At 41.8% G+C, this 25854-nt stretch overlaps 1 protein-coding gene across 1 annotated transcript in view; it reads right to left on the reverse strand.

The window, feature by feature from the left end:
- shisa9a (shisa family member 9a) overlaps positions 1-24659 on the reverse strand; it is a 66802-nt gene extending 42143 nt beyond the window's left edge. Inside the window, exons 1-2 of the mRNA XM_060939685.1 lie at positions 24013-24659; positions 21160-21266 (exon numbers count right to left, since the gene is read on the reverse strand). Coding sequence (XP_060795668.1) covers positions 21160-21266; positions 24013-24521 — 616 coding nt within the window. The 5' untranslated portion in view covers positions 24522-24659. The remainder of the gene's footprint in view (positions 1-21159; positions 21267-24012) is intronic.
- Positions 24660-25854: the final 1195 nt, after the last annotated feature.

Consider the following 25854-nt stretch of genomic DNA (forward strand, 5'->3'; position numbering starts at 1 on the left):
ACCCTGTAGAACAGGATAAAGCGGCTAGAGATGATGAGATGAGATGATTTGAAACCGGTGATGCCAACAGGTGATTAATCATGATTTGGTCCAAAATCAGTATCCAAGAAAGGACTAATCTTTGAGGCACAGTTCAATACAGAGTTACATACTGTACGGTATGCCAGTTAAAACTTTACTGTGTAAAAATTGAGCCTTATGTTAACTGTGTCCAGAAGTGCCATCAACTTCTCTGGGCTCGGAGGCATCCGGGATGGACATCACACAGTGGAAATGTGTATTGTGGTTAGACAAATCAGCATTCCAGGTCTTTTTTTGGAAGAAATGGATGCCATATGTTCCAGACCAAATAGGAAAAAGGACCATCCAGACTGTTACCAGCAACAAGTCCAAAAGCCAGGGTCTGTCATGGTATGGGGTTGTGTCAATGACCTTGGCTAAGGTAACTTACACTTCTATGATTGCAGCATTAATGCAGAAAGGTACATTGAGATTTTGGAGCAATAAATGGCTTCAAGACGACATCTTTTCCAGGGAGATTTCAACAAGATGATGCAAAACCACATTCTGCACACATTACAAAGGCATGGCTGTGGAAGAAAAGGGTGTCTGTCCCTTTTATCCCCAACAGAGAATGTGTGGCGAATTTTGAAACAAAAAATATTACAATAACCTTGTACTGTTGCACATCTTAATACCTGTTTGCAGAAAGAATGGGACAAAATAACACCTGAAACACTTCATCACTCAGTGTCTTCAGTCCCTAAACACCTTTTAAGTGTTGTGAGAAGGAATGTCAACATTATAAAGTGGTAAATGCTTAACCATCTCAACTTTTTTTTAATGTGTTGCCAGGATCAAAACTGGGGGGGAATTTATTTTTTTTTAAATAATAAAATTTATGAGGTAAAACATCAAATAATGTGCTGCTGTATTGTTTTGAATGCAATACAGGTCAAATATTATTTACATTGTTGGTTAAAAAAAAGTCATATGATTTACAAATCATTTGTTTTCTGATTTGGGGTTGTAGAGTGAAACAAACATTTCATTTACACAACCCAAAGACAGAAATATATGGATTGTACTTCTTTTTACAGTCAAACCCCCACCACCCTTCCCACTCCCCGTTCATTTATGTCATAACCTTTTTGCATATTCCTTCAGGTTTGAGCGTATTCTCTAGAACAACAGCACTTGTTACAACAGCAGAGTTTGTATCTGAAGTAAAATTAGCACTGGCACAGAGTACGAGACCTGTAGGTGCCCCTGTTTCAGTGACGCACATCAACTGACCACATGTCCCTTCCCCCCAATGTGTTGGCGACCCATGAGGAAGCATACTGCCAGCTTGTCCTCCGGGTGCAAATTCTGAGCCAGTATTGCTCGATGGAGTTCTCCAGGAGCGTGGACCAAACTGTTCCAAAGACACTCCCAGCAGGGGGCTCCTGTCATGTTAGCATGGCAGCGTTAGTGATTGTGCTTGGTGAACCAACAGAAATATGCTGCCTGCCTCGAGGAGCATGAACCATGGCCCAGTAATCAGGGTGGGACAGAGCCTCAGGAGAAAGAACTGATCTGCTGCCATGGCCATACACACCGTGTTTTCACCCAAAGCCAATAGCCTTGGAAAAAAAGAGAGCGTGAAAGAGAAGAGCGAGAGGTCATGCCTTGCAGTGGATTATGTATAAAGTGTTCTCATTGAGATATAAGCACAGAACACATGGATTCTTCACAATGGAACAGTGAGAAAATGCAAAGTCCTGCGCAAGGGCTAAAGATTAAGAGGATTTCTCACCATAAGGAATTTCAGAAAGCTTAATGGAGGTTTAATCCCTCTTTGTGATTTCCGTTCATCTCTAGACCTAGGGCTATGAGCAATATCTTACTTATTAGCAAGAAACTCAGCTCCTTCCACAGATTAAAGATTATTGAATCTGAAATAAGAGTAGTTTTTAAATTACCCAAATGTTTAATAAGGCTCAGGATTGCACAAAAGCCATGTATTAGTATTTTATTTAGCATGCACTTTAGAACAAAAATTGATATTTAAAAAATGGAAGAAGACTGTCACATGTACGGCGAAATTCCTCCTCTGCACTTAACCCATCTGAAGCAGTGAACACACACATGCACGCACAAGTTAGCAGTGAGAGCACACACATACCCAGAGTAGTGGGCAGCTATGCTACTGCACCCTGGGAGCAGTCGGGGGTTAGGTGCCTTGCTCAAGGGCACTTCAGCCATTCACTCAACTCCCCTCACATTTTTCCTGCTGGTCCGGGAATTGAACCGGTGACCCTTTGGGCACAAAGCTGCTTCTCTAACCTTCAAGCTATGGCTTCCCCTATGATGTGATAAATAGACATATTTATCAAACAGGTGTGGAAATGTAAAGGTCTTTCTAAAAGAATATTTCTATAGTGAAAAGCAGGATAAATGACCGATACATTGCAGCAACAGTACACAGCCTAAATTATTTGTTTATAGAAATTAAGGTTTCAATATCCTTTTAAAACTGCCATCTGATGTGACTGGTTTGTCTTTTAAAAACAGTCTTGTTTAAAACTTGTGATTAACAATGTAAGGTTTTTTTTTTTTGTTCGTTTGTTTTATTTTCTTATCATAGTGTAGCATTACACAGCTACAGGTGATCCAGATGTGCAAGTATCCTCAGTCAGGCAATATAAGGTTTGGGTATTTTAGGTTGGATAGTGGGCGGCATGGTGGTGTAGTGGTTAGCGCTGTTGCCTCACAGCAAGAAGGTCCGGGTTCGAGCCCCGTGGCCGGCGAGGGCCTTTCTGTGCGGAGTTTGCATGTTCTCCCCGTGTCCGTGTGGGTTTCCTCCGGGTGCTCCGGTTTCCCCCACAGTCCAAAGACATGCAGGTTAGGTTAACTGGTGACTCTAAATTGACCGTAGGTGTGAATGTGAGTGTGAATGGTTGTCTGTGTCTATGTGTCAGCCCTGTGATGACCTGGCGACTTGTCCAGGGTGTACCCCGCCTTTCGCCCGTAGTCAGCTGGGAAAGGCTCCAGCTTGCCTGCGACCCTGTAGAACAGGATAAAGCAGCTACAGATAATGAGATGAGATGAGAGGTTGGATACTAGAGTTCCATAGTTGTCAGAAAACAATTTAGAAGTAGGCATATCAGTCGCTCGCTGGCTGTGCTGTGAAAATTGTCCATCCAGACACTCTTCTAAGTTTCCAAATCTGTCACTGCTTAAGTCTTGAATATTTTCTATCATGAATACCATCATTAAAACCTTATCTCCTGCTTTCCATAGAAATTTATCTCGTTAAAATCTGTTCAGTACTTCGGGAGTAACAGCAGGTTGAAGTTGGTACAACAGAGTTCACTCTCTGTTCACATGACGTCGGGAAACTGCCAGTGCTTTTTGAGTCCCAGGAAAGCGGTCAGGCTCTCTCTCTTCTGATCGGTTTCCGACTGGATTACACATGGATATCAATCAGATATTCGTGTGCTAGTTTTGATGTTATGATTCACAGGAGACTTTGAAGTGAGTTTTCATAGCTTTACCAGCTTTTTTTTTTAATCAAACTGATTCAAGTAAATAAATCACAATTTTAGAATATAACTGTAGTTGTTTTGATGAAAAATATTGAGATCTTAGTGGATGGAATGATATTTTAAAGAACCGGAAGTCAGAAACACGAGTATCAATTTCAATTCAATGAATTGGAATTGTTTATTGGATGGTGATCATACAGTTTTTTTTGAGGTTAGCCTTGAAAGCTGTGAATATTAATCGAAATAATAATTTATATTCTTTAATATAAACACTAGTAGGCCCTACTTTTGAGAAATACAAAGGCCTACAGAGCACAAAGAGTGTCTTAGAAATCATCTTTTATTACTTTTTTTAAATTGAGTTTACCAGTTTAATGGTTTACCTAATTAGCATAATTAATGCTAATTAAATACTTATTTGCAGAATTAGTTTTTAGTAATTTTTCAAACTTTGTATTCAGTATACAACCATCTATGTGTCTGCCAATTTCCATGTAAATATCTTGAAAAAGAAAAAGGCTATTAAGAAAAAAACATTTGATCTCATTCGTTAATGAGGCCCATTTTGGACCATGTGATCCTCATACAGAACATTATGGCAGTTTTTGAAAAATTGGGAAAAAAAAAGGTTTAATCTTTGATTTGTAATATCTCAAGAACAGAAACATGTTTTCATTCTGTAAAAAGTATGTTCTGGATTCAATGAGCGCAATTTCAAGCAATTTGAATTGAATTTGAATTTCCACCCAATATGCCTACTGGAAGGATTGGTTTACATTCCAGCCCTTTTCACTGGAATCAGTTATCAGTCGTTCATAAATGGTTGCAGCAGAGTTTTAATTACCATAAAATTTTCAACCACTGCTTTTATGACAGCATAATCAAAAGATAAACTATAACCAAGTGTAGATCTTAATTTGCCATGTATTTTTATATTAAAGATGTATGTACACTTGATCTTTTTTTTTAAGTTTTTAAAAATACAGAAGAGTTGCATGGTTTGGATCCACTTGTCCCTTTAGAAGAAGGTCACTGCAAATCATCCATCCATTATCCACAACAGCTTATCCTGTGGAGGGTCGCGGGCAAACTAGAGCTTATCCCAGCTGACTATGGGTGAGAGGCGGGGTACACCCTGGACAAGTTGCCAGATCATCACAGGGCTGACGCATAGAGACAAACAACCATTCACACCTACGGTCAATTTAGAGCCACCAATTAGCCTAACCTGCATGTCTTTGGACTGTGGGGGAAACCGAAGCACCCGGAGGAAACCCATGCAGACACAGGGAGAACATTTAAACTCCATATAGAAAGGCCCCTGTCGGCCGCTGGGCTCAAACCCAGAACCTTCTTGCACTGAGGCGACAGTGCTAACCACTGCACCACCCCACTGCAAATCAATGCAAAGTTATTCAGAATGATTACTTTTATCCCATGATGATGCTTTTCTATCCTGATGGGAATGCGCTCTTCCAGAATGTCAGTGTTCCCATCGACAGGACACAAGGGTTTACTGAATAGTTTTAATGAGTATGATAATGATGTAAATTATATGCTATGGCCTTTACAGTGACCCCTGAGAGATTCTGTCTGTTCACTACCAAAACACCAATTGAAAGAATATATTTCGAAAGATGTGCTAAGAGGTGCTTATCACTCCAGTACAGTTACAGAGAGCTGAAGTAGCTATGATGACTCCTACTGGAGCTGTTCTACTGGCTCAAACATCACTGAGACAACATTGTTTTTTTTTCCCCCCTTGAATTTATCACTTGGTATTATGTGTCTGTATATCGAGTGTCTTTCTTTCATTTTCTATATATTCTGAAGAGTCGTTGAGCCTGATTGTTTTGCATTCCTTCCACTATGCTAATCTATTCTCCATTGTTCTGTGGTGCACTTGGCATAGTCAATCATCCCGCTCCCATTTCTAATCTGTTTCTTCATCTTTTTCATTTTCAGGCATCACAACAGCTATGTGAAATAAAGAAACCGCTTTTTACCTAGTTTTTTTTTTTTTAAAGTGTAATTTCCTTTTACATGATGAATATTTCTAATAAGATATTAATTAAAGAACTGTTCATTCTCACTAGTGGTGATAAGGTGAAAGACTTCAGTTTTCATAAAGATACACTGGGGACATTTAAATTGGATAAGGCTGCAATTCAAAAAAAATTAAATAATATTGGCTGGGTTTGAGTGGTTTATCAGATATATTCCATTCAGCTAGCATGATATGGAACGAGTCGAAGACGAGTTCCATATCATGCTAGCTGAATGGAATAGATCTGATAGACCACGAAAAAAAACAGCCATTATTATTATATATACACACTCTCTCTTCATATCATTATTCTCGAAGACCACTGCTAACTTACCCACGACTCGGTGCTGTTAGCCTGGCGGTCCAGTTACCTTCCAGCCAGTGTAGCGTTCATCAGTAGTGTTAGCGAAGGCCAACACTAGCACAGTCAAGCCAGTGCTACCGAGAGCTACTAGCACAAGCTAATGACCAAGAAACTAAGATTTCTGTCTCCAGACTCTTCTTCCATGCACACTTGCCACAATGTTTTTCACGCATACGGTACTAAAGTATTAATTTCCCTGTGTAATTTACTGAGTTGCTTTTAAAATCAACATCGACAACTACACACAACGGAGCAACCTGGCAGCCAAAATTTTCTCAAACTCTGTATTTAACGAAGCAATCCTCGCGACCATGTTTGTTTACAAATCTTCAGTCGCTTGCTAGTGCAGAAGTTTTACGTCTCTGATGTGTGACATCATGTCTTGACAATGTGCAATACTGTAACAATATTGCACGCTCATTCTCCATTGGGTAGAGTGGCGTAATACATGTAGAATAAGCGACATGCTAACGATATTGCATGCTTTCGAACCAAATGAATGAAACCTGCTAGAAAGGAATAGAATACATGTTTTTATTCCATGGAAAAAGTGTCCTGTATGTATAATAATTTGTTGTATGGAATATGAGGGAATTAATTTCTATTGACACACCAAATCATATTTATAAACCTTTTCATAGTGTTTGCCAATAAAATGTTCACTTTTAAAACCAGGTTTATACATCTTGTACAACCCCAAAAATTAAACAAAATGCAATGATTTACAAATCAATTTCAATCTATATTCAATTAAATACAATACAAAGACAAGATATTTCATGTTCAAACTGGAACTTTATTGTTTTTGTAAATATACATTCATTCTGAATTTGATTGGGACAGGGGCAGCAAAAGACTGAGAAAGTTGTGGAATAGTCAAAAACACCTTTTTGAAACATTCTACAAGTAAACAGGTTAATTGGTAATTGGAAAAGCTCAGTTGTTCACAAGCAAGGATGGAGCAAGGTTCACCACTTTGTGAAAAACTGTGAGCAAATAGTCCAACAGTTTAAGAATAACATTTCTCAACATATAATTGGAAGGAATTTCACAACTGACAATCCATAATATCATCAAGAGTCAAAGGATCTGGAGAAATCTCTGCATGTAAAGGACAAGGCCGAAAACCAGCACTGAATACCTGTGACCTTTGATTCCTCAGGTGGCACTGCATTAAAAACTGGTATGATTGTAAAAACGACATTACTACATGGGTTTGGGAACACGTCGGAAAACCGTTGTCAGTAAACACAGTTCATCGCTACCGTACATCTACCATACAAAGCGAAAGTGGTCAACAGCATCCAGAAACATTCACAAACATACAGAAAAGGTACCTCTTGGCCCAAGCTCTGAGATGGACTGACAAAGTGGAAAAGTGTGCTGTGATCTGACGAGTCCACATTTCGAATTGTTTTTGGAAATCCTGGACGTTGTGTCCTCTGAGCTCAAGAGGTAAAGAACCATCCAGATTGTTACAATCAAAAAGTTCAAAAGCCAACATCTGTGATGGCATGGGGTGTGTTAGTGCCCATGGCATGGGTAACTTACACATCTGTGAAGGCTCCATTATGCTGAAGGGTACATACAGGTTTTGGAGCAACATACGGTATGCTGCTATTCAGACGACATCTTTTTCAGGGACGTCCCTGCCTATTCTAGCAAGAATGGGAAAGAATTTCACTTTCAAAACTTCATCAACTAGTGTCCTCATTTCCCAAATGCTTACTGAGTGTTGTTAAAAAATGGTGATGTAACACAGTAGTAAGCATGCCCCTGTCCCTACTTTTTTGTAATGTATTGCAGGCATGAAATCCAGAGTGAGTGTACTAGTGCATCTCAAACAATTAGACTATTGTGAAAAAGTTCTTTTTTTTTCGTAATTTAATTCAAAAAGGTAAGCTTACAGATATTCATTACACATAAAGTGAAATATTTCAAGCCTTTTGTTTTAATTTTGAGGATTATGGCTTAGAACGTTATCCATCCATTATCTGTAGCTGCTTATACTGTTCTACAGGGTCTCAGGCAAGCTGGAGCCTATCCCAGCTGACTATGGGCGAGAGGCGGGGTACACCCTGGACAAGTCGCCAGGTCATCACAGGGCTGACGCATAGACACAAACAACCATTCACACTCACATTCACACCTACGGTCAATTTAGAGTCACCAGTTAACCTAACCTGCATGTCTTTGGACTGTGGGGAAAACCGGAGCACCTGGAGGAAACCCACATGGACATGGGGAGAGCATGCAAACTCCACACAGAAAGGCCGCTGGACTCGAACCCAGGACCTTCTTGTTGTGAGGTGACAGTGTTAACCACTACACCACCGTGCCGCCGCTTAGAACTTTATGAAAATCAGAAATCCAGTATGGGGCGGCACGGTGGTGTAGTGGTTAGCGCTGTCGCCTCACAGCAAGAAGGTCCTGGGTTCGAACCCCGGGTCCGGCGAGGGCCTTTCTGTGTGGAGTTTGCATGTTCTCCCCGTGTCCGCGTGGGTTTCCTCCGGGTGCTCCGGTTTCCCCCACAGTCCAAAGACATGCAGGTTAAGTTAACTGGTGACTCTAAATTGACCGTAGGTGTGAATGTGAGTGTGAATGGTTGTCTGTGTCTATGTGTCAGCCCTGTGATGACCTGGCGACTTGTCCAGGGTGTACCCCGCCTTTCGCCCGTAGTCAGCTGGGATAGGCTCCAGCTTGCCTGCGACCCTGTAGAAGGATAAAGCGGCTAGAGATAATGAGATGAGATGAGATGAGATGAGAAATCCAGTATCTCACATTATTAGAATATTTCCTAAAATCAATCAAAAAAGGATTTACAATACAGAAATGTCCAACTTCTGAAAAGTATGCTCATTTAATGAACATAAGGGGGGAATCCATGGCCTACAGGTTAGCGAAGTGGTTTTGGGACCAAAAGGTCACTGGTTTGATTCACTGGACCAGCAGGAATGGCTGAAGTGCCCTTAAGCAAGGCACTTAATCCCCAACTGCTCCCCAGGCTGCTCTGGGTTTGTTGTATGTTTCTCTGGATAAGCGTGTCTGTTAAATGCCTGAAATGGCTAGGGGTAGCATTTATACACTCAACACTTGGTTGGAGCTCTTTTACCATGAATTACTGCATCAGTGCTGTGTGGCATGGAGGCGATCAGCCTGTGGCACTGCTGAGGTGTTCTTGAAGCCCAGGTTGCTTTGATAGCAGCCTTCAGCTCATCTGTATTTTTAGGTTGGGTGTTTCTCAGCTTCCTCTTGACAAAATCCCATAGATTCTCTCTGGGGTTCAGGTCAGGTGAGCTTGCTGGCCAATCAAGCACAGTGATATCATGGTCAGCAAATAATTTGGTACACGGGCGATTGCTCTAAGACAACGAGGGAGGCTCAGCCTCCTCTAAAAATGACGAACATAGTGTAGGATGAATTGCGCTAGGCTTATGTTATAGCCGACCTTATAACATTGCTATTTCAGATCCAGAATCATAGAAATATATGTGCTCAACCCAACTACAGTGCGAAATCATTCTGTTATAACTTTCCCCAGTTCGCCTAATGCGTGCGTGAGTTTTCCCCCTCGTGACAACGCGATGCAGCCCAGCCTCAGTGCACTTCAATGGCATTTGGGAGCTATGCGCTTTCAGTATCAAAATGCAAGATGATTATTGGACAAATACTGCGAAAACGCCCGCCCATGGAGTCTCACGGACTCCCAGCCTCAGTGGACTTCAATGGCATTTGGGAGCGATGCGCTTTTCAATCTCAAAATGCAAAACGGTTATTGGACAAATACTGCGAAAATGCCCGCCTACGGACTCCGAGCCTCACAGTGGGAGGGACATGGCAGTTTCCACGAGGAGACTGGCGATTGGTGAAAGCGGACGGATATTTTCTTTGATTGACAGCTCGTTTCAAATATAGACAGGCAGCGGTGAATTTCAGTTCAGTTCCATGCGGATTCGCAAGTGCTGTGGTGTATTGTAAGAGATCAGCTTACATTTCGATTTCATTCATTACATACGGTTTCTACCAGCTTTTTTAGTTTGTATATATTTTCATTGTAAATAAAGTGTAAATATAGTGTTGTCAAGTTTGCTATCTTAGTTCCAGAAATGTCGTTTATTTGAGTGACTGAACTTGAACTTGAGGGGGCTAGTCAGCTAGCAAGAAAGCTGCGCACGGATGCCAAGCATTGCTGATTTAATTTTGGCGAAGCCATTTGCCAGTCTTCCTTTCGAGGAAAAAATTAAAATTAAAGAGCAGGGTAGACCAACGCCTCAAATTGACTTGGTGAAAAAGGTAGGGAATAATACTCGTTCCTTTCAGCTCTCCTGGTACGAGAAAGTGAATTGGCTAACAGCAAGTGACCCACATCATCAACAGTAAATAGGCTACTTTAGTAATATGTCATGGATGGACCAAAAATATAGAATCTATTTAAAATGTTTATGCTGAGTATATTATATTGGAATATATATTTTTCTGGATATGAATTAAAGACAGCTACAATTTGGAAAACATTTTTAAACAAAAACACAGCCGAGAACATTTCACACTACAGAGCTGGATTAAAAGTGAAGGGTTATCAAAATTGTCAATAAAACATTTCTCAGTCAAAATAAGTAAAATATAGGGAAAGTGTCATTGAATGAAATGTGTGGCACCCAGCTCTATGTTTGGCTCCCCAAGGTCAGTGCTTGTGCCTATTCCAGAACACTCTGCTGTTACTGCTGAGGTTCCTGACAAAGAGCTGCTTTCAATAATGATCAATTTTTAAACAACATGCCACAATTTTAAAATATAAAATGTTAAAATATACCCCCCCAACATCATGTATATTGGACAGTAGGCTGATGGGCCAAAAGAACCTGTTATTTCACAGTTTGTGACCCTGCCAACAATCAGCCAGATCAGAGGCAAGAGTATGGGCAAAATTGATGTTTTTTTTTTCTTTTTTCTTTTAAAATCTGGAAATATCGTAACCAACCAGCCTCCCCTGTTTGAAAGACTACCAGCTGCCACTGATTTGGTAGTAGTTTTGGCACTGTGGGCAGGTGCTAAGTCCTGCTGGAAAAGGAAATCGGCATCTCCATAAAGCTTGTCAGCAGATAGAAGCATGAAGTGCTCTAAAATCTCCTGGTAGACGGCTGCGTTGACTTTGGACTTGATAAAACACAGTGGAGCAACACCAGCAGATGACATGGCAACCCAAATTATCACAGACTGCAGAAACTTCACACTGGACTTCAAACAACTTGGATTCAGTGCCTCTCCACTCTTCCTCCAGACTCTAGGACCTTGATTTCCACATAAATTGCAAAATTGACTCTTCTGAAAAGAGGACTTTGGACCACTAAGCAACAGTCCAATTTTTTCTCTCCTTATCCCAGGTAAGACACTTCTGATGTCTCTGGTTTAGGAGTGGCTTGATATTAGGAATGTGACAGTTGTAGCCCCTTTCCTGAAGATGTCTGTGCATGGTGGTTCTTGATGCACTGAAACCAGTCTCAGTCCACTCCTTGTGAAGCTCTCCCAAGTTCTTGAATCAACTTTTCTTGACAATCCTTTCAAGGCTACAGTCATCCCTGTTGCTTGTGCACCTTTTCCAGCCAGCCTCTTCAGCAATAGCCTTCTGTAACTTATGCCGCTTTTCCACTACAAACGCGGCTGAGCCGTGCCGTGCCGAGTCGAGCTGAGTCGAGCTGAGCGGGGCTGTTGGAGTTGCATTTCGACTACAACCGCGCTGAACCGTGCTGGCTGGAAGTGGGTGGACACATTGGGTGGAGTTAGTGAAAGTGGGTGGACGTCACGTGATGTCGTTAAGCAGCGCAAACAGTGACATCAGTGACAGTGGCGGAACAAGTCAGAGCCGGGCCGGGGGCGGGGCAAATGACCGGGCCCTTTATTAAAGCTTATCATAACATCATTTTAGGCTACAAAATGTCCGCAACTGCGGTGTTTACCAATTTCAACACTACCGGGTGCAACTATATGTTATTTAGTACATCAAGTCCTTCAAACGAACATGTAACTCAGAAACAAAAAACATTAGGATACTGTACATGGCTCATAATAAAACATCAATAGCCTATACTGCGCACATTATTTGAAGGGCATACGAATGAGCGCTCAGAGTGGTGACAGGAAGAGTCAGAAATAAAAGGAGGGCGGTGCAAACCTCACTGAATGCACTGTGTTTACCAATTTCAACACTACGGGGTGCAACTATGTTATTTTGTACATTAAGTCCTTCAAACGAACATGTAACTCAGAAACAAAAAAACATTCGGCGACATACTGTACATGGCTCATAATAAAACATCAATAGCCTACTGCGCGCATTATTTGAAGGGCATACGACGAGCCTTGCGCTCCGCGAACTCGTGCACGATGCTCTGTATGTCACTGATTCAGTGAGCTTTTAAGCGGTAGTCTCACGACCCGGATAGTAAACAATAAACATGGAGGACATGAAGTCGTTAGTGTTGCTGGTCTTGGTGCTGTGGCTTGTTGTCACCGACAACGCCAACAGATACTGGCAAGAGCGTATAGATGAGGCGAGGCGCATAAGGCTTCAGAAATTCTCGTAATTCGTAATTATTCTTCTTCCGGGTTTGCGGTGTTTACAGATCCCAGCGCGCTTGCGGGGCGTGTGTGGGCATGTGAGGACACTCCTCCTGACCAATCAGTGCACAGGGGAGTGTCTGCTCACGCCCCCAACCTCACTCGGCACGGTTTGGCTCGCTTCAGCCCCACTCCAAAACGGTGCGAGTTTTAGGGGCTAAGCAGGGCTGAAACGAGCTGAGTCGTGCTGGTTTTTGGTAGTCGAAACGCGAGCCGTGTCGGGCTGAAGTGAGCTGAAGCGAGCTGAAGTGAGCTGAAAAAGGGTAGTGGAAAAGGGCCATTACTCTCCTTGTGGAGGGTGTCGATGATCATCGTCTGGACAACTATCAAGTCAGCAATCTTCCCCATGATTGTGGTTGCGGGTACTGAACCAGACTGAGGGATACACAGTATATATACTGTTTTTTACTCAAATTCGAAATGAAGTATTCTAAGAATTTGAGGGGTTTTTTTTGTGCTGTAGGTAATAATTATCAAAATTAAAATAGAAAAAATTCTTGAGACATTTTAGTTTACATGTAATTAGTCTAGAATATATGAGTGATTCCACGCTTATGGGTACTGAAATGGGGACATGAACTTATTTTTAAAAATTCACCTAAAACCATTTCTTTTTTTACCATCAGGTCACAAAACATGTAATCTTTAATGAATGATATGTTAAAAGATAACTTTAATTTTCTGAGATGTAATAAAAACATATTTATATGCCAAAGTCAAGCCTATGAGTTCCAAAATGATGTCTGTTACATTACTTCTGTTACGATTGTCCATCTCGCGTCTGTTACAAATTAATTACAATCTAGCTATATACCATGTTAATCTTATTGAAAGAATGTGTATGTTTATTCTACTACACGTTTATTAATTATATTTGCTAAAACATCACCTTCCTATGTTTCAAAAAGTAATTCTATATTGTTAAAATTGAGAATATATATGTCCACAACACTTCTGTTACGTTCTGACTTTGGCATATAAATATGTTTTTATTACATCTCAGAAAATTAAAGTTATCTTTTAACATATCATTCATTAAAGATTACATGTTTTGTGACCTGATGGTAAAAAAAGAAATGGTTTTAGGTGAATTTTTAAAAATAAGTTCATGTCCCCATTTCAGTACCCATAAGCGTGGAATCACTCATATAAAATTTTCACTTTCTTAGATAACTGATGGAAGATATTGAACTTTTTCACAATATTCTAATTGTTTGAAATGCATGAGTATATTTACAAAACTCAGCAAACTTGATCAGTTTTAACATTAAATATTTTGTCTTTGTATTCGACTGAATACAGGCTAAAACAAAATGGAAATAATTACATTGTTTTTATTTATATTTTACACAGCGTCCCAACTTTTTTGGCATCAGGAGCTGTATTTAAAAAAAAAAAATTAAATGGTACATAATCTGTCTCTAACTGACATTTTTCAATTGTATCTTTTTCATGTTCCTCTTACAAATAATAAAAACCTGCAAATGACAATGGACAAAGACACACTTATTGTAATCGCACTGCAAAACATCCAAATAATAAGAGAGAATCCTTACTAAGCCCAATAGCCACTTTCAGAAAACAGACACTGATACTAAATTGTAACTTGAGTATATGCACACAAATTCAATTCCCAATAGACCCCTTCGCAGTAAACGTCATTCATATGTAAGCGGAAATTGCGCGCGCAGCCTGGACCCAAAAAGACTCAGAAATGCCTAGTTGTTGTGTTTTCGGGTGTCAGAATCGTAGCAGTGATGGGGTTAAAATGTTCAGAGTTCCAGCAGGATCTCACCCATTCCAAAAAAATCGCCGACGTCTATGACTACAAGCCATCAAACGTGTAGACTGGGATGAAAGCACTATCAAAAATGTGCGGGTTTGCAGCGCCCACTTCATCACAGGTAAGATCAGGCTATTTATTAAATCTTTCTTTTTTATTCTTTCTAGTCTTCGTTTATTGATGTAGCAAAATACTTTGGTAACGTTTGTCTGATTAGCTGGGTCATAGTTACACAATGTAATGAATATTGTTAGCATGTTAACTTAGCTTTGCATGCAATTTTGTTTGTAGGAGAGGTCTCGCTTGACTCAAGCAGTCCAGATTTTGTGCCATCATTATTTGTGTATGCCGAAAATCACAATTTTAAAGCAAGGATGGAAAGGTAAAATTGTGTGCCCTCATTCTAAATGCCAACTTACGTAGCCTGCTCTAACCTAGCTCCCGCCCCGTTCAGTTTCATTTCTGCTCTCTGCCTCTCGCTTTTTACGCAGCTCTGATTTCTCTTAGCTGCACTCTTTACACTATCATTCCTTTCATGCCATTACCTCCTGCAAATTGCTGTTTAGTGTTGGTATTTGCTGTTGTAGCTAAAGCCACGTTGCAATCACATCACTGGCATAATTTGATTAAAACAAAATGAATATGAATGTCCCATTATTAATCAAGTTGTACATGCCCGCACATAACAATCATATCCGTCTAAAGACTTGTAGGCATGAAGTTTTTCGTGGGTGTACACTGAAGTCTTGTCAATAAGGTACGAGTATATATCTGGCCATTGTATACCAGGGAACTTACTAACATCGTCCGTCCACTCTTTAATTAAATGCGGATCCGGTAGGCGATGTCCACTTGTTAGAGTTAACTTATTTATGTAGCATTCTCGATCTTGTAACGACAATTGTTTGGCATAATCTGACAGCTCATAATGCCGGTCTATGGGCAGCGCCATTGTTTCTGGGTCCAGTCTGCGCGCGCATCCTAGCAATGGTCGGTTTGTTTACAAACATGCGAAGGGGTCTATACTGAAGTAATGTTAACAGTGTCACATTAATACAAATTAAGAGAAAGCTTATGTAAGTCCAGCTGAATAAAAATGCATAAAGTAAGCTTTAGTTTAGCACTGGGGATTTTACTGTGGGTTCAGTCTCAGGAACATATATCTCGCTCCAGTATCTCAGATGATTACAGACACTGATCGATTCCAGACGTCTGCTAGCACAAGGCGCTAATAAATGAGAAATAATAGGCCCATTTGGAAACCACATTAAGGAAATTCCTTTTAGCCAAAGAACTGAAATAAATCCGAGAAAGAGTGTGTGTGTGTGTGTGTGTGTGTGTGTGTGTGTGTGTGTGTGTGTGTGTGTGTGTGTGTGTAGGGGGATAGACACATAAACAAAAAAGATTGGGAAGAAATAACTCCCTAGGACAACATTAGAAACTTTCTCTAATTTCTCTTCAAAGCTTTCTCTAATTGTTCTATTTTCTTTGTTTGAATGAGAATTTTATAGGTTCATCTACGATAACTATTTCTATTCCCCCCCCCCCCGGACATATTCTGAAATAAGCACAAAAAAAAATCTTTCTGGCTGTAACAGTGATGAGACTGATCGGCATGTGGAGTGAGTGCAATTGTTAATAAATTTGAAATAATTAAGACCTGAGGGCTGTTGGAGGCATGTATTTTTAATCTGTTCAGGGTTTTTCAAGCACTCTTCCTGAAAGTAAAAATTGGATCTGTGATCTGTGCAATCAGGGTTATAATTCAGAGCTGACTTTCCAATGCACTGAATTGGTGTCAAACTCATTTCTTTTTCTCTGTCCTTTTTTCCATTAACCACAGTGATTTCATATTTTGTTTTTTGGATTATCATCTTTCTTTTTTTGTCTAAAATGCCCTGAATTATATTTGTTCAGCACCTCTGCTGCAACATTCACTTGTAGATCTCCGATTCTTGGAAATGTAGGACAAGAAAAGCCCAGAATGGATCTAAATATTAGAAGGACAAAAGCATGAATGGAGGTGTGTAACTTGTACTTTAACATTCAAATCAAATAATCAGATCACGGTTTTCCTTTCTAACAGCAGTTTAACTCGTAATAATCATGTACAGAGGCTATAAGGAACAGGTCAGAGAGAATAATACAACTCAACATGAGTCACTCGACAGTGTTCATCTTCGCTTTTGATAGTGAGTGATTTTCTGAATACACTGGGCCTTCTAATACAGGCCTAAAATATACTTATATTACACAAATACCTGAGGGCTTATTTGTAGCTGATGTGAAACAGACAATTAATTAAGCCATACACTGAGTAAACTAATCAAGAGTCTTAATGAGAATTTAGATAGTCTTAAAGGAGAACAGAAGTCATTTTTAAACTTGCTTTATTTCTTAATTAACGTGTTATTCAATTACGTTTTCGGTTTTAGTAACCTTATATTGTGACTCATATTGGCAACTAATTGCAATTAAATATTATACTTATCGGCCTATTCAGTTTTAGCCATGTTGAATTTACAGTGGTGCTTGAGAGTTTGCGAACCCTTTAGAATTTCTTATATTTCTGCATAAATATGGCCTAAAACATCATCAGGTTTTCACACAAGTCCTAAAAGTAGATCAAGTCAAGTCAACTTTATTGTCAAATATGCTATACATGCTCGACATACAGCACAGATGAAATATCAGTCCTCTCTGACCCACGGTGCAAACTGGCAATGCAATAAATAAAAATAGAATAATTGAAAAAAACAAACAATATAAACAGTATCAAGAGAATCCAGTTAAACAAATGAGACAAAAATATTATACTTGGTCATTTATTTAGTGAGGAAAATGATCCAATATTACATATCTGTGAATGGCAAAAGTATGTGAACCTCTAGGATTAGCAGTTAATTTGAAGGTGAAATTAGAGTCAGGTGTTTTCAATCAATGGGATGACAATCCGGTGTGAGTGGGCACCCTGTTTTATTTAAAGAACAGGGATCTATCAAAGTCTGATCTTCACAACACATGTTTGTGGAAGTGTATCATGGCACGAACAAAGGAGATTTCTGAGGACCTCAGAAAAAGCGTTGTTGATGCTCATCAGGCTGGAAAAGGTTACAAAACCATCTCTAAAGGGTTTGGACTCCACCAATCCACAGTCAGACAGATTGTGTACAAATGGAGGAAATTCAAGACCATTGTTACCCTCCCCAGGAGTGGTCAACCAACAAGGATCACTCCAAGAGCAAGGTGTGAAATAGTCGGCGAGGTCACAAAGAACCCCAGGGTAACTTCTAAGCAGCTGACACATTGGCTAATGTTCATGAGTCCACCATCAGGAGAACACTGAACAACAATGGTGTGCATGGCAGGGTTACAAGGAGAAAGCCACTGCTCTCCAAAAAGAACATTGCTGCTCATCTGCAGTTTGCTAAAGATCACGTGGACAAGCCAGAAGGCTATTGGAAAAATGTTTTGTGGACGGATGAGACTAAAATAGAACATTTTGTTTTAAATGAGAAGCGTTATGTTTGGAGAAAGGAAAAGACTGCATTCCAGCATAAGAACCTTATCCCATCTGTGAAACATGGTGGTGGTAGTATCATGGTTTGGGCCTGTTTTGCTGCATCTGGGCCAGGACGGGTTGCCATCATTGATGGAACAATGAATTCTGAATTAAACCAGTGAATTCTAAAGGAAAATGTCAGGACTGAATCTCAAGAGAAGGTGGGTCATGCAGCAAGACAACGATCCTAAGCACACAAGTCATTCTACCAAAGAATGGCTAAAGAAGAATAAAGTTAATGTTTTGGAATGGCCGAGTCAAAGTCCTGACCTTAATCCAATCGAAATGTTGTGGAAAGACCTGAAGCGAGCAGTTCATGTGAGGAAACCCACCAACATCCCAGAGTTGAAGCTGTTCTGTACGGAGGAATGGGCTAAAATTCCTCCAAGCCGGTGTGCAGGACTGATCAACAGTTACCGCAAACGTTTAGTTGCAGTTATTGCTGCACAAGGGGGTCACACCAGATACTGAAAGCAAAGGTTCACATACTTTTGCCACTCACAGATATGTAATATTGGATCATTTTCCTCAATAAATAAATCACCAAGTATAATATTTTTGTCTCATTTGTTTAACTGGGTTCCTGCTTGATTACATCAGCATTCGAAAGAGGGTGCGCGTGTCTTTTGACCACGTTGGCAGATGTCGGTCACTTTGATTTCCGCTATACATTTTACTTACGTCCTATGATGTCTCCCACAGGTCTCAACGAATCTCATTTACAGCCATTGCTTTGACATATGGACTGATATATATTCATCTCATCTCATTATCTCTAGCCGCTTTATCCTGTCCTACAGGGTCGCAGGCAAGCTGGAGCCTATCCCAACTGACTACGGGCGAAAGGTGGGGTACACCCTGGACAAGTCGCCAGGTCATCACAGGGCTGACACATAGACAACCATTCACACTCACATTCACACCTACGGTCAATTTAGAGTCACCAGTTAACCTAACCTGCATGTCTTTGGACTGTGGGGGAAACCGGAGCACCCGGAGGAAACCCACGCGGACACGGGGAGAACATGCAAACTCCGCACAGAAAGGCCCTCGCCGGCCACGGGACTCGAACCCAGACCTTCTTGCTGTGAGGCGACAGCGCTAACCACTACACCACCGTGCCGCCCCTGATATATATTACACAGCATATTTCAAACACTCATAACTTGCTATAGCAGTGACAAAATAGCAATTAAAAATGCATTCCTATGTTTAATAAAATGAGAAATAGAATTTTGATAATAAAAAAAATTTGCCTTCATTTCTCCTTTAATGTTGTAATACCTACAAAATGTCCCAAAGCTCTGTTACACTAACCAAACATATGATCTTGAATAAAACTCTTCTGGAATTCCAATGATTAAAATCTAGTCACTGCTTATACCCAAGTTTTAAGTTTAAGAATAATAAAATACAATAAGCCTGTTCAAAACACATCATGATCTTCACAGTTTACTCTGTGCACACATCTGTGCACTATGTATACTTGGTTTTGAGAAAGTTTCAAAACCAAGTATACATAAAAATTTCATTTTTTTTATAAATGAAAAAGGCGAATAAAGTTCTCTAGAGAAGGTCCTGGGTTCGAGCCCCGGGGCCGGCGAGGGCCTTTCTGTGTGGAGTTTGCATGTTCTCCCCGTGTCCGCGTGGGTTTCCTCCGGGTGCTCCGGTTTCCCCCACAGTCCAAAGACATGCAGGTTAGGTTAACTGGTGACTCTAAATTGATCGTAGGTGTGAATGTGAGTGTGAATGGTTGTCTGTGTCTATGGCTACGTTTACACTAGACCGTATCTATCTCGTTTTCTTCGCGGATGCACTGTCCGTTTACATTAAACCGCCTGGAAACGCCTGGAAACAGGAATCCGCCAGCGTCCACGTATTCAATCCAGATCGTGTCAGCTCCGGTGCTGTGTAAACATTCAAAATACGCGGATACGCTGTGCTGAGCTCTAGCTGGCGTCTCATTGGACAACGTCACTGTGACATCCACCTTCCTGATTCGCTGGCGTTGGTCATGTGACGCGACTGCTGAAAAACGGCGCTGACTTCCGCCTTGTATCACCTTTCATTAAAGAGTATAAAAGTATGAAAATACTGCAAATACTGATGCAAATACTGCCCATTGTGTAGTTATGATTGTCTTTAGGCTTGCCATCCTTCCACTTGCAAGTAGTAAGTGATATGCGCTGGGATCACACACACAGCGGCTCAGTCCCGAATCGTGGCTTGTGCACTTCACTCGCGTGCTCTGTGAGCTGCGCAGGGCCGGAGTGCGCACCCTCCAGAGGGCACTCGCTGTTCAGGGCGGAGTGATTTGGAGCGCAGGATGCCTGCGGAGCCGAGCGTATCCGCGTATTGGCGTTGCTGTGTGCACGGCTAACGGTTTTAGTGTAAACGCGAATCGTTTTAAGAACGTTAATCTGATGATCCGCTGATTCGACGTAATGTAAACGTAGCCTAAGTGTCAGCCCTGTGATGACCTAGCGACTTGTCCAGGGTGTACCCCGCCTTTCGCCCATAGTCAGCTGGGATAGACTCCAGCTTGCCTGCAACCCTGTAGAACAGGATAAAGCGGTTAGAGATAATGAGATGAGAAGTTCTCTAGAGGAAGGATCATAGAGTGTATCCAGCTGTTACATTACAAACGTCAGAGTTAAGTGTCTGCAATAAACACTGCTGCTTTATCATTATCTAAGTGATAAAATGAAAATAATCTCCAGTCTTACATTCTCAATGTAAGCCAAAATGGTTCCCTCTGAACAAAGCTTTAATAACCACCATGAAGGAGACTAAATTAGAGATGTGTTTAAACACTCCACAATGAACCATTCACTTTGAGCTACTTGATTCCAGTATTGTACAAACACAATACACAAAACCACAGCTGCAGCCCAAGCCACCAAACCATAAAATATGCTTTCACACTCAATAATTCTATTCCTCTAAACATCATTTTGCAGATTATGGGTTAGAAAAGTGAGTATAATTCAAGAAAAGTTCATTTTCGACATCCAGAGAAAAGATGTGATCACGGTCTGTATATTCAAACACAATTTGAGTTGTATTGCATTTGTGGCCTTATGCGAAAACGTACTGAAGGACCTTACTTTTCATTATGTCTTATATATTGTCAAAATCCATCTCGACCTTGACATATAAACATGTCTGAAGTGTAGCAATGTGTTGCTGCCTCATGCTCCTGCACAGCTGATGAAACATTATGGTAAGGCAAAAGCAACTCCAAATGTGACTTACGCATATTGTTTGCCCTCGCCTGCATGTTGTCATAGTTCTGTGCATGTCTTCCGATGGCTTCTTCATGTTCAGCTTGACAGGCACCTTGCATCACACTTGCTACAGCTCTGTCAGAGAACAAACATTTTACTCAATTAGTGAACAATATGGGCTCGGCCTTGAAAGTTGACTGTGCTCACGTTAGCATATTTAAAGGTTTCCCATGTGGAACTCGAATAATGTACTGTATGTAAACTAAAACATCAGTCAAAAAAAAAAGCCTGATCCAGGCCGTAAAGGTCATTTTAGAAGAAAAACATGCTGAGCTGAAGCAAATGTGGAGAATTTGCACAATATCAAACACATTAACAAGGTTCTGTTTACATTCTTATCTTATAAAATGGATGCATTCTTGTACTTTAATTTTAAAAACAGATCATATAAGCATACAGAAAGGTATTTCTCAAGAAATGGGTTCACCAAAGGCGTCTCATAATATCTGAATTCATATGAGATCATCAGAAGGGTGATCCCTTAGGAGGTTAGGAGACACTCCAATACTAGCAACAGTATGGCTGCTGGCCAAGGGGCTGACTTTAAGAGACCTTTATGAAGGTTTCAGTATTAACGGAGGCCAGACTGAATGGACTATTTACAGGCAATCACGCTTAAAAATCCTCCAAGTGTACTAGAAACTATTCCCATCTGTAACTTTGCCAAAGCACTGCAAATTGTTAAAACTATACTAACCAGAAATAACCACAATCATCCCAAAATATACAGTACTGTCCAGAAGTCTCAGGTATATGGAAAGAAATGCTACAGAACAAAGATGTCTTGAAAAATATTTAAATTAAATGTTTCTACATTTATTAAAAAAAGACTGTAAGTAGTAATAAACAGTAATAATGAAACAACAACCCATCCACCCATTATCTGTAGCCTCTTATCCTGTTCTACAGGGTCGCAGGCAAGCTGGAGCCTATCCCAGCTGACTACGGGCGAAAGGCGGGGTACACCCTGGACAAGTCGCCAGGTCATCACAGGGCCGACAGAGAGACAAACAACCATTCACACTCACATTCACACCTACAGTCAATTTAGAGCCACCAATTAACCTAACCTGCATGTCTTTGGACTGTGGGGAAAACCGGAACACCCGGAGGAAACCCATGCGGACACGGGGAGAACATGTAAACTCCACACATAAAGGCCCTCGCCAGCCACTGGGCTCGAACCCAGGACCTTCTTGCTGTGAGGCAACAGTGCTAACCACTACACCACCGTGCCACCTCATTTTGTTCTCAACCCTTTGCTTTAAAAAAAAAAAAGCAGTCTCCGGTACAACGAGAGCAGTTTTATAAGGAAATGAGCTGTAGGTTTTATTGATCATCTTTCAGAACCAGCCACAGTTCTTCTGGACACTTTGACTGTCACATTTGCTTCTTATTTTTGCAGCAAAACCCATCAGCCTTTCATTATTTATATGCTTCTTTCTTTATCCATCCATCCATTATCTGTAGCTGCTTATCCTGTCCTACAGGGTTGCAGGCAAACTGGAGCCTATCCCAGCTGACTATGGGTGGGGTGGGGGTACACACTGGACAAGTCGTCAGGTCATCGCAAGGCTGACGCATAGAGACAAACAACCATTCACACTCACATTCACACCTACGGTCAATTTAGAGCCACCGATTAGCCTAACCTGCATGTCTTTAGACTGTGGGGGAAACTGGAGCACCCGGACGAAACCCACGGGGAGAACATGCAAACTCCACACAGAAAGGCCCTCGCCAGCCGCTGGGCTCAAACCCAGGACCTTCTTGCTCTGAGGTGACCGTGCTAACCACTACACCGGCGTGCCACCCGTGAGATGACCCTTTGCTTTTAAAAAAAAAAAAATAGTAGTCTCCGGTACAATGAGTTCAGTTTTATCAGGAAATGAGCTGTAGGTTTTACTGAACGTCTGACAGAACCAGCCACAGTTCTTCTGGACACTTTGACTGTCACACTCGCTTCTTATTTGTGCAGCAAAACCCAGCAGCCTTCATTGTTTGTTTGTTTGGTTTTTTTGTTTAGTTTTTTTGTCTGGCCTCATACACAATATGCTTCTTTCTTTACTGACATATACATTTAATTTTGTGCTGGAAAACTAATGTTTGGGACCTAAAATATATATTTTTTGCACTGATTCGATAATGAAGTCTTAAAAGTCATAAAAATGAGAATCTGTAACAAAGTTTGTAATAAAAACGGGTGCTTAAGACTTGGGCACAGTACTCATGTAAGCAGCTCAGTGCCATTTTCCCAGTTCACACTGACTGACTGACTAAAAAACAGCAGCAGACTGGTGTCGCTCAATACACTGTGCGCAAAGACATGAGGGGGTGCGCAAAATGGAATAGCGTAAGAATGCCTTGTATTAGATTCTTTTTAAATAAATAAATTCAGTAAAAAGGTTTTATAGCCGTCTTGTGGGGGAAAAATTGACCTCATGACAACCTGCAGAGCGCGTAATGAGAAATGCAGTGGGTTTGTACAGTAGTTGCTGCGCTTTTGTCCCATTGCGCACACCAAACGGGCTCCTCATCAAACTGCCAAGTCTCATTAAAACCTGGTCTTTATCCAGTTATGCTCTGGTCTAGCATTTTGTCTCTTGTATAAGCAGATAATTAAGTCCTAAATGCGACTACAAACAATATGTGATCTTGCTGTAACATGATGCGTTATATCATCAGTCAGACGCAGGGAGGGAGAGAGAGAGAGAGAGAGAAGGCAGTTTGTCAAACTCCACTGTCGTGTAGTTTATTAGACTATTTTGAAATCACATAAAGCGAGAGTTCAAAAACTCCCAGTGAAGTATTTCCAACCTACCGAGTCATGTTTTCCCTGTGAGGTCTCTGCGCCTTTTCCAATCCAAGTTTGGTAAAAATCCCGACGAGCGCCATGATGGCCACAACTCCACACACGACGTATACGATTAAGTTGGTCTTGTCCTTGGTCGGATCGTGCCTCGGGTCCGTCTTCTTGTACGGTGTTTGGCCTTTGAGCCACACTGGTGTGTTGTAGTTTGTGCACAAGCTCTGGTCCAGGCGCGAGCTCTTGTAGGCGCAGCAGAAGCGGAAGCCACAGGTGCCGCAGCAGTACAGGTAGGTGCCCGTGCGGCACACGAACGGCGGGTCCCACTGACCCATCACATCGTAGTAGCCGCGACACTCGTCCTGCGTGTGGGGCTTCTCGGACACACCGCTCTCTTCGGAGCCGTTTGAACCCGACAACACGACGAACCCGTCCAGCCGCCGCTCCGCTTCACCGTCCGCCCTGCACACCAGCGCCGTGACCTCCACCAACAGGTACTCCCACAGCAAGACCGTCCATCTCATCCTGCTCCCGCTCTCTCAGGGCCACTGGCTAGCAGGTGGAACGGGACAGAGATTTAAGTATGAAATTGTGCCCATGCGGGATGTTGTTCACCATTTTTCTGAGATTGCTTTTCTTCCAGTTTTCTCACACCTGCACTAGTAAAGTCCACGGGGCTCGTTGTGCGTTCAGCCGAAGCGCACTGAAAGGGTTCCGGGCTGCACTTTATAGCGTTCCGGCGCAGCGCGCGCTGCTGGGAGTGAGGGAGTGAGTGATGCTGTGTGCGCGCGCAGAGCCTTCGAGCAAAACCGCGGGCAACAGCGGACTCTACGCATCACACACACACACACACACACAGGAATCTGAGCAAAAGGAGGGAGGGAGAGAGAGAAGGACCTGAGCAAAAAGAGAGAGGGAGAGAGAGAGTAAGAGGAACCTGAGCAAAGGGGGAAGAGAGAGAGAGAGAGAGAGACCTGAGCAAAAGGAGAGAGAGAGAGAGAGAAAACAGAGAGAGAGAGAGACCTGAGCAAAGAGAGAGAGGGAGAAAACAGAGAGAGAGAGAGAGTAAGAGGAACCTGAGCAAAGGGGGAAGAGAGAGAGAGAGAGAAACCTGAGCAAAAGGAGAGAGAGAGAGAGAGAGAGAGAGAGAAAACATAGAGAGACCTGAGCAAAGAGAGAGAGGGAGAAAACAGAGAGAGAGTAAGAGGAACCTGAGTAAAAGGGGAGAAAGAGACCTGAGCAAAAAGAGAGGGGGAGAAAACGGGGAGAGAGAGAGGAACCTGAGCAAAAGGGGAGAGAGAGAGAGCAAGAGAGAGAAACCTGAGCAAAGGTGGGGGGGAGAGACCTGAGCAAAAGGAGAGAGAGAAACCTGAGCAAAGGGGGGGGGGGGGGGGGAGAGAGAGAGAAACCTGAGCAAAAGGGGAGAGAGAGAGAAACCTGAGCAAAAGGGAGGAGAGAGAGAGCAAGAGAAAGAGAGAAAGAAACCAAGCAAAAGGGCGGAGAGAGAGAGAGCAAGAGAGAGAAACCTGAGCAAAAGGGGGGAGAGAGAGCAAGAGAAAGAGAGAAAGAAACCGAGCAAAAGGGGGGAGAGAGAGCAAGAGAGAGAAACCTGAGCAAAAGGGGGGGAGAAAGAGAGAGAAACCTGAGCAAAAGGGGAGAGAGAGAGAGAGAGAGAGAAACCTGAGCAAAAGGGGGAGAGAGAGAGCAAGAGAAAGAGAGAAAGAAACCAAGCAAAAGGGGGGAGAGAGAGCAAGAGAGAGAAACCTGAGCAAAAGGGGGGAGAGAGAGAGAGCAAGAGAGAGAAACCTGAGCAAAAGGGGGGAGAGAGAGAGAGAGCAAGAGAGAGAAACCTGAGCA

The sequence above is a fragment of the Neoarius graeffei genome, chromosome 14, assembly GCF_027579695.1.
Source record: "Neoarius graeffei isolate fNeoGra1 chromosome 14, fNeoGra1.pri, whole genome shotgun sequence".
NCBI classification, from domain to species: domain Eukaryota; kingdom Metazoa; phylum Chordata; class Actinopteri; order Siluriformes; family Ariidae; genus Neoarius; species Neoarius graeffei.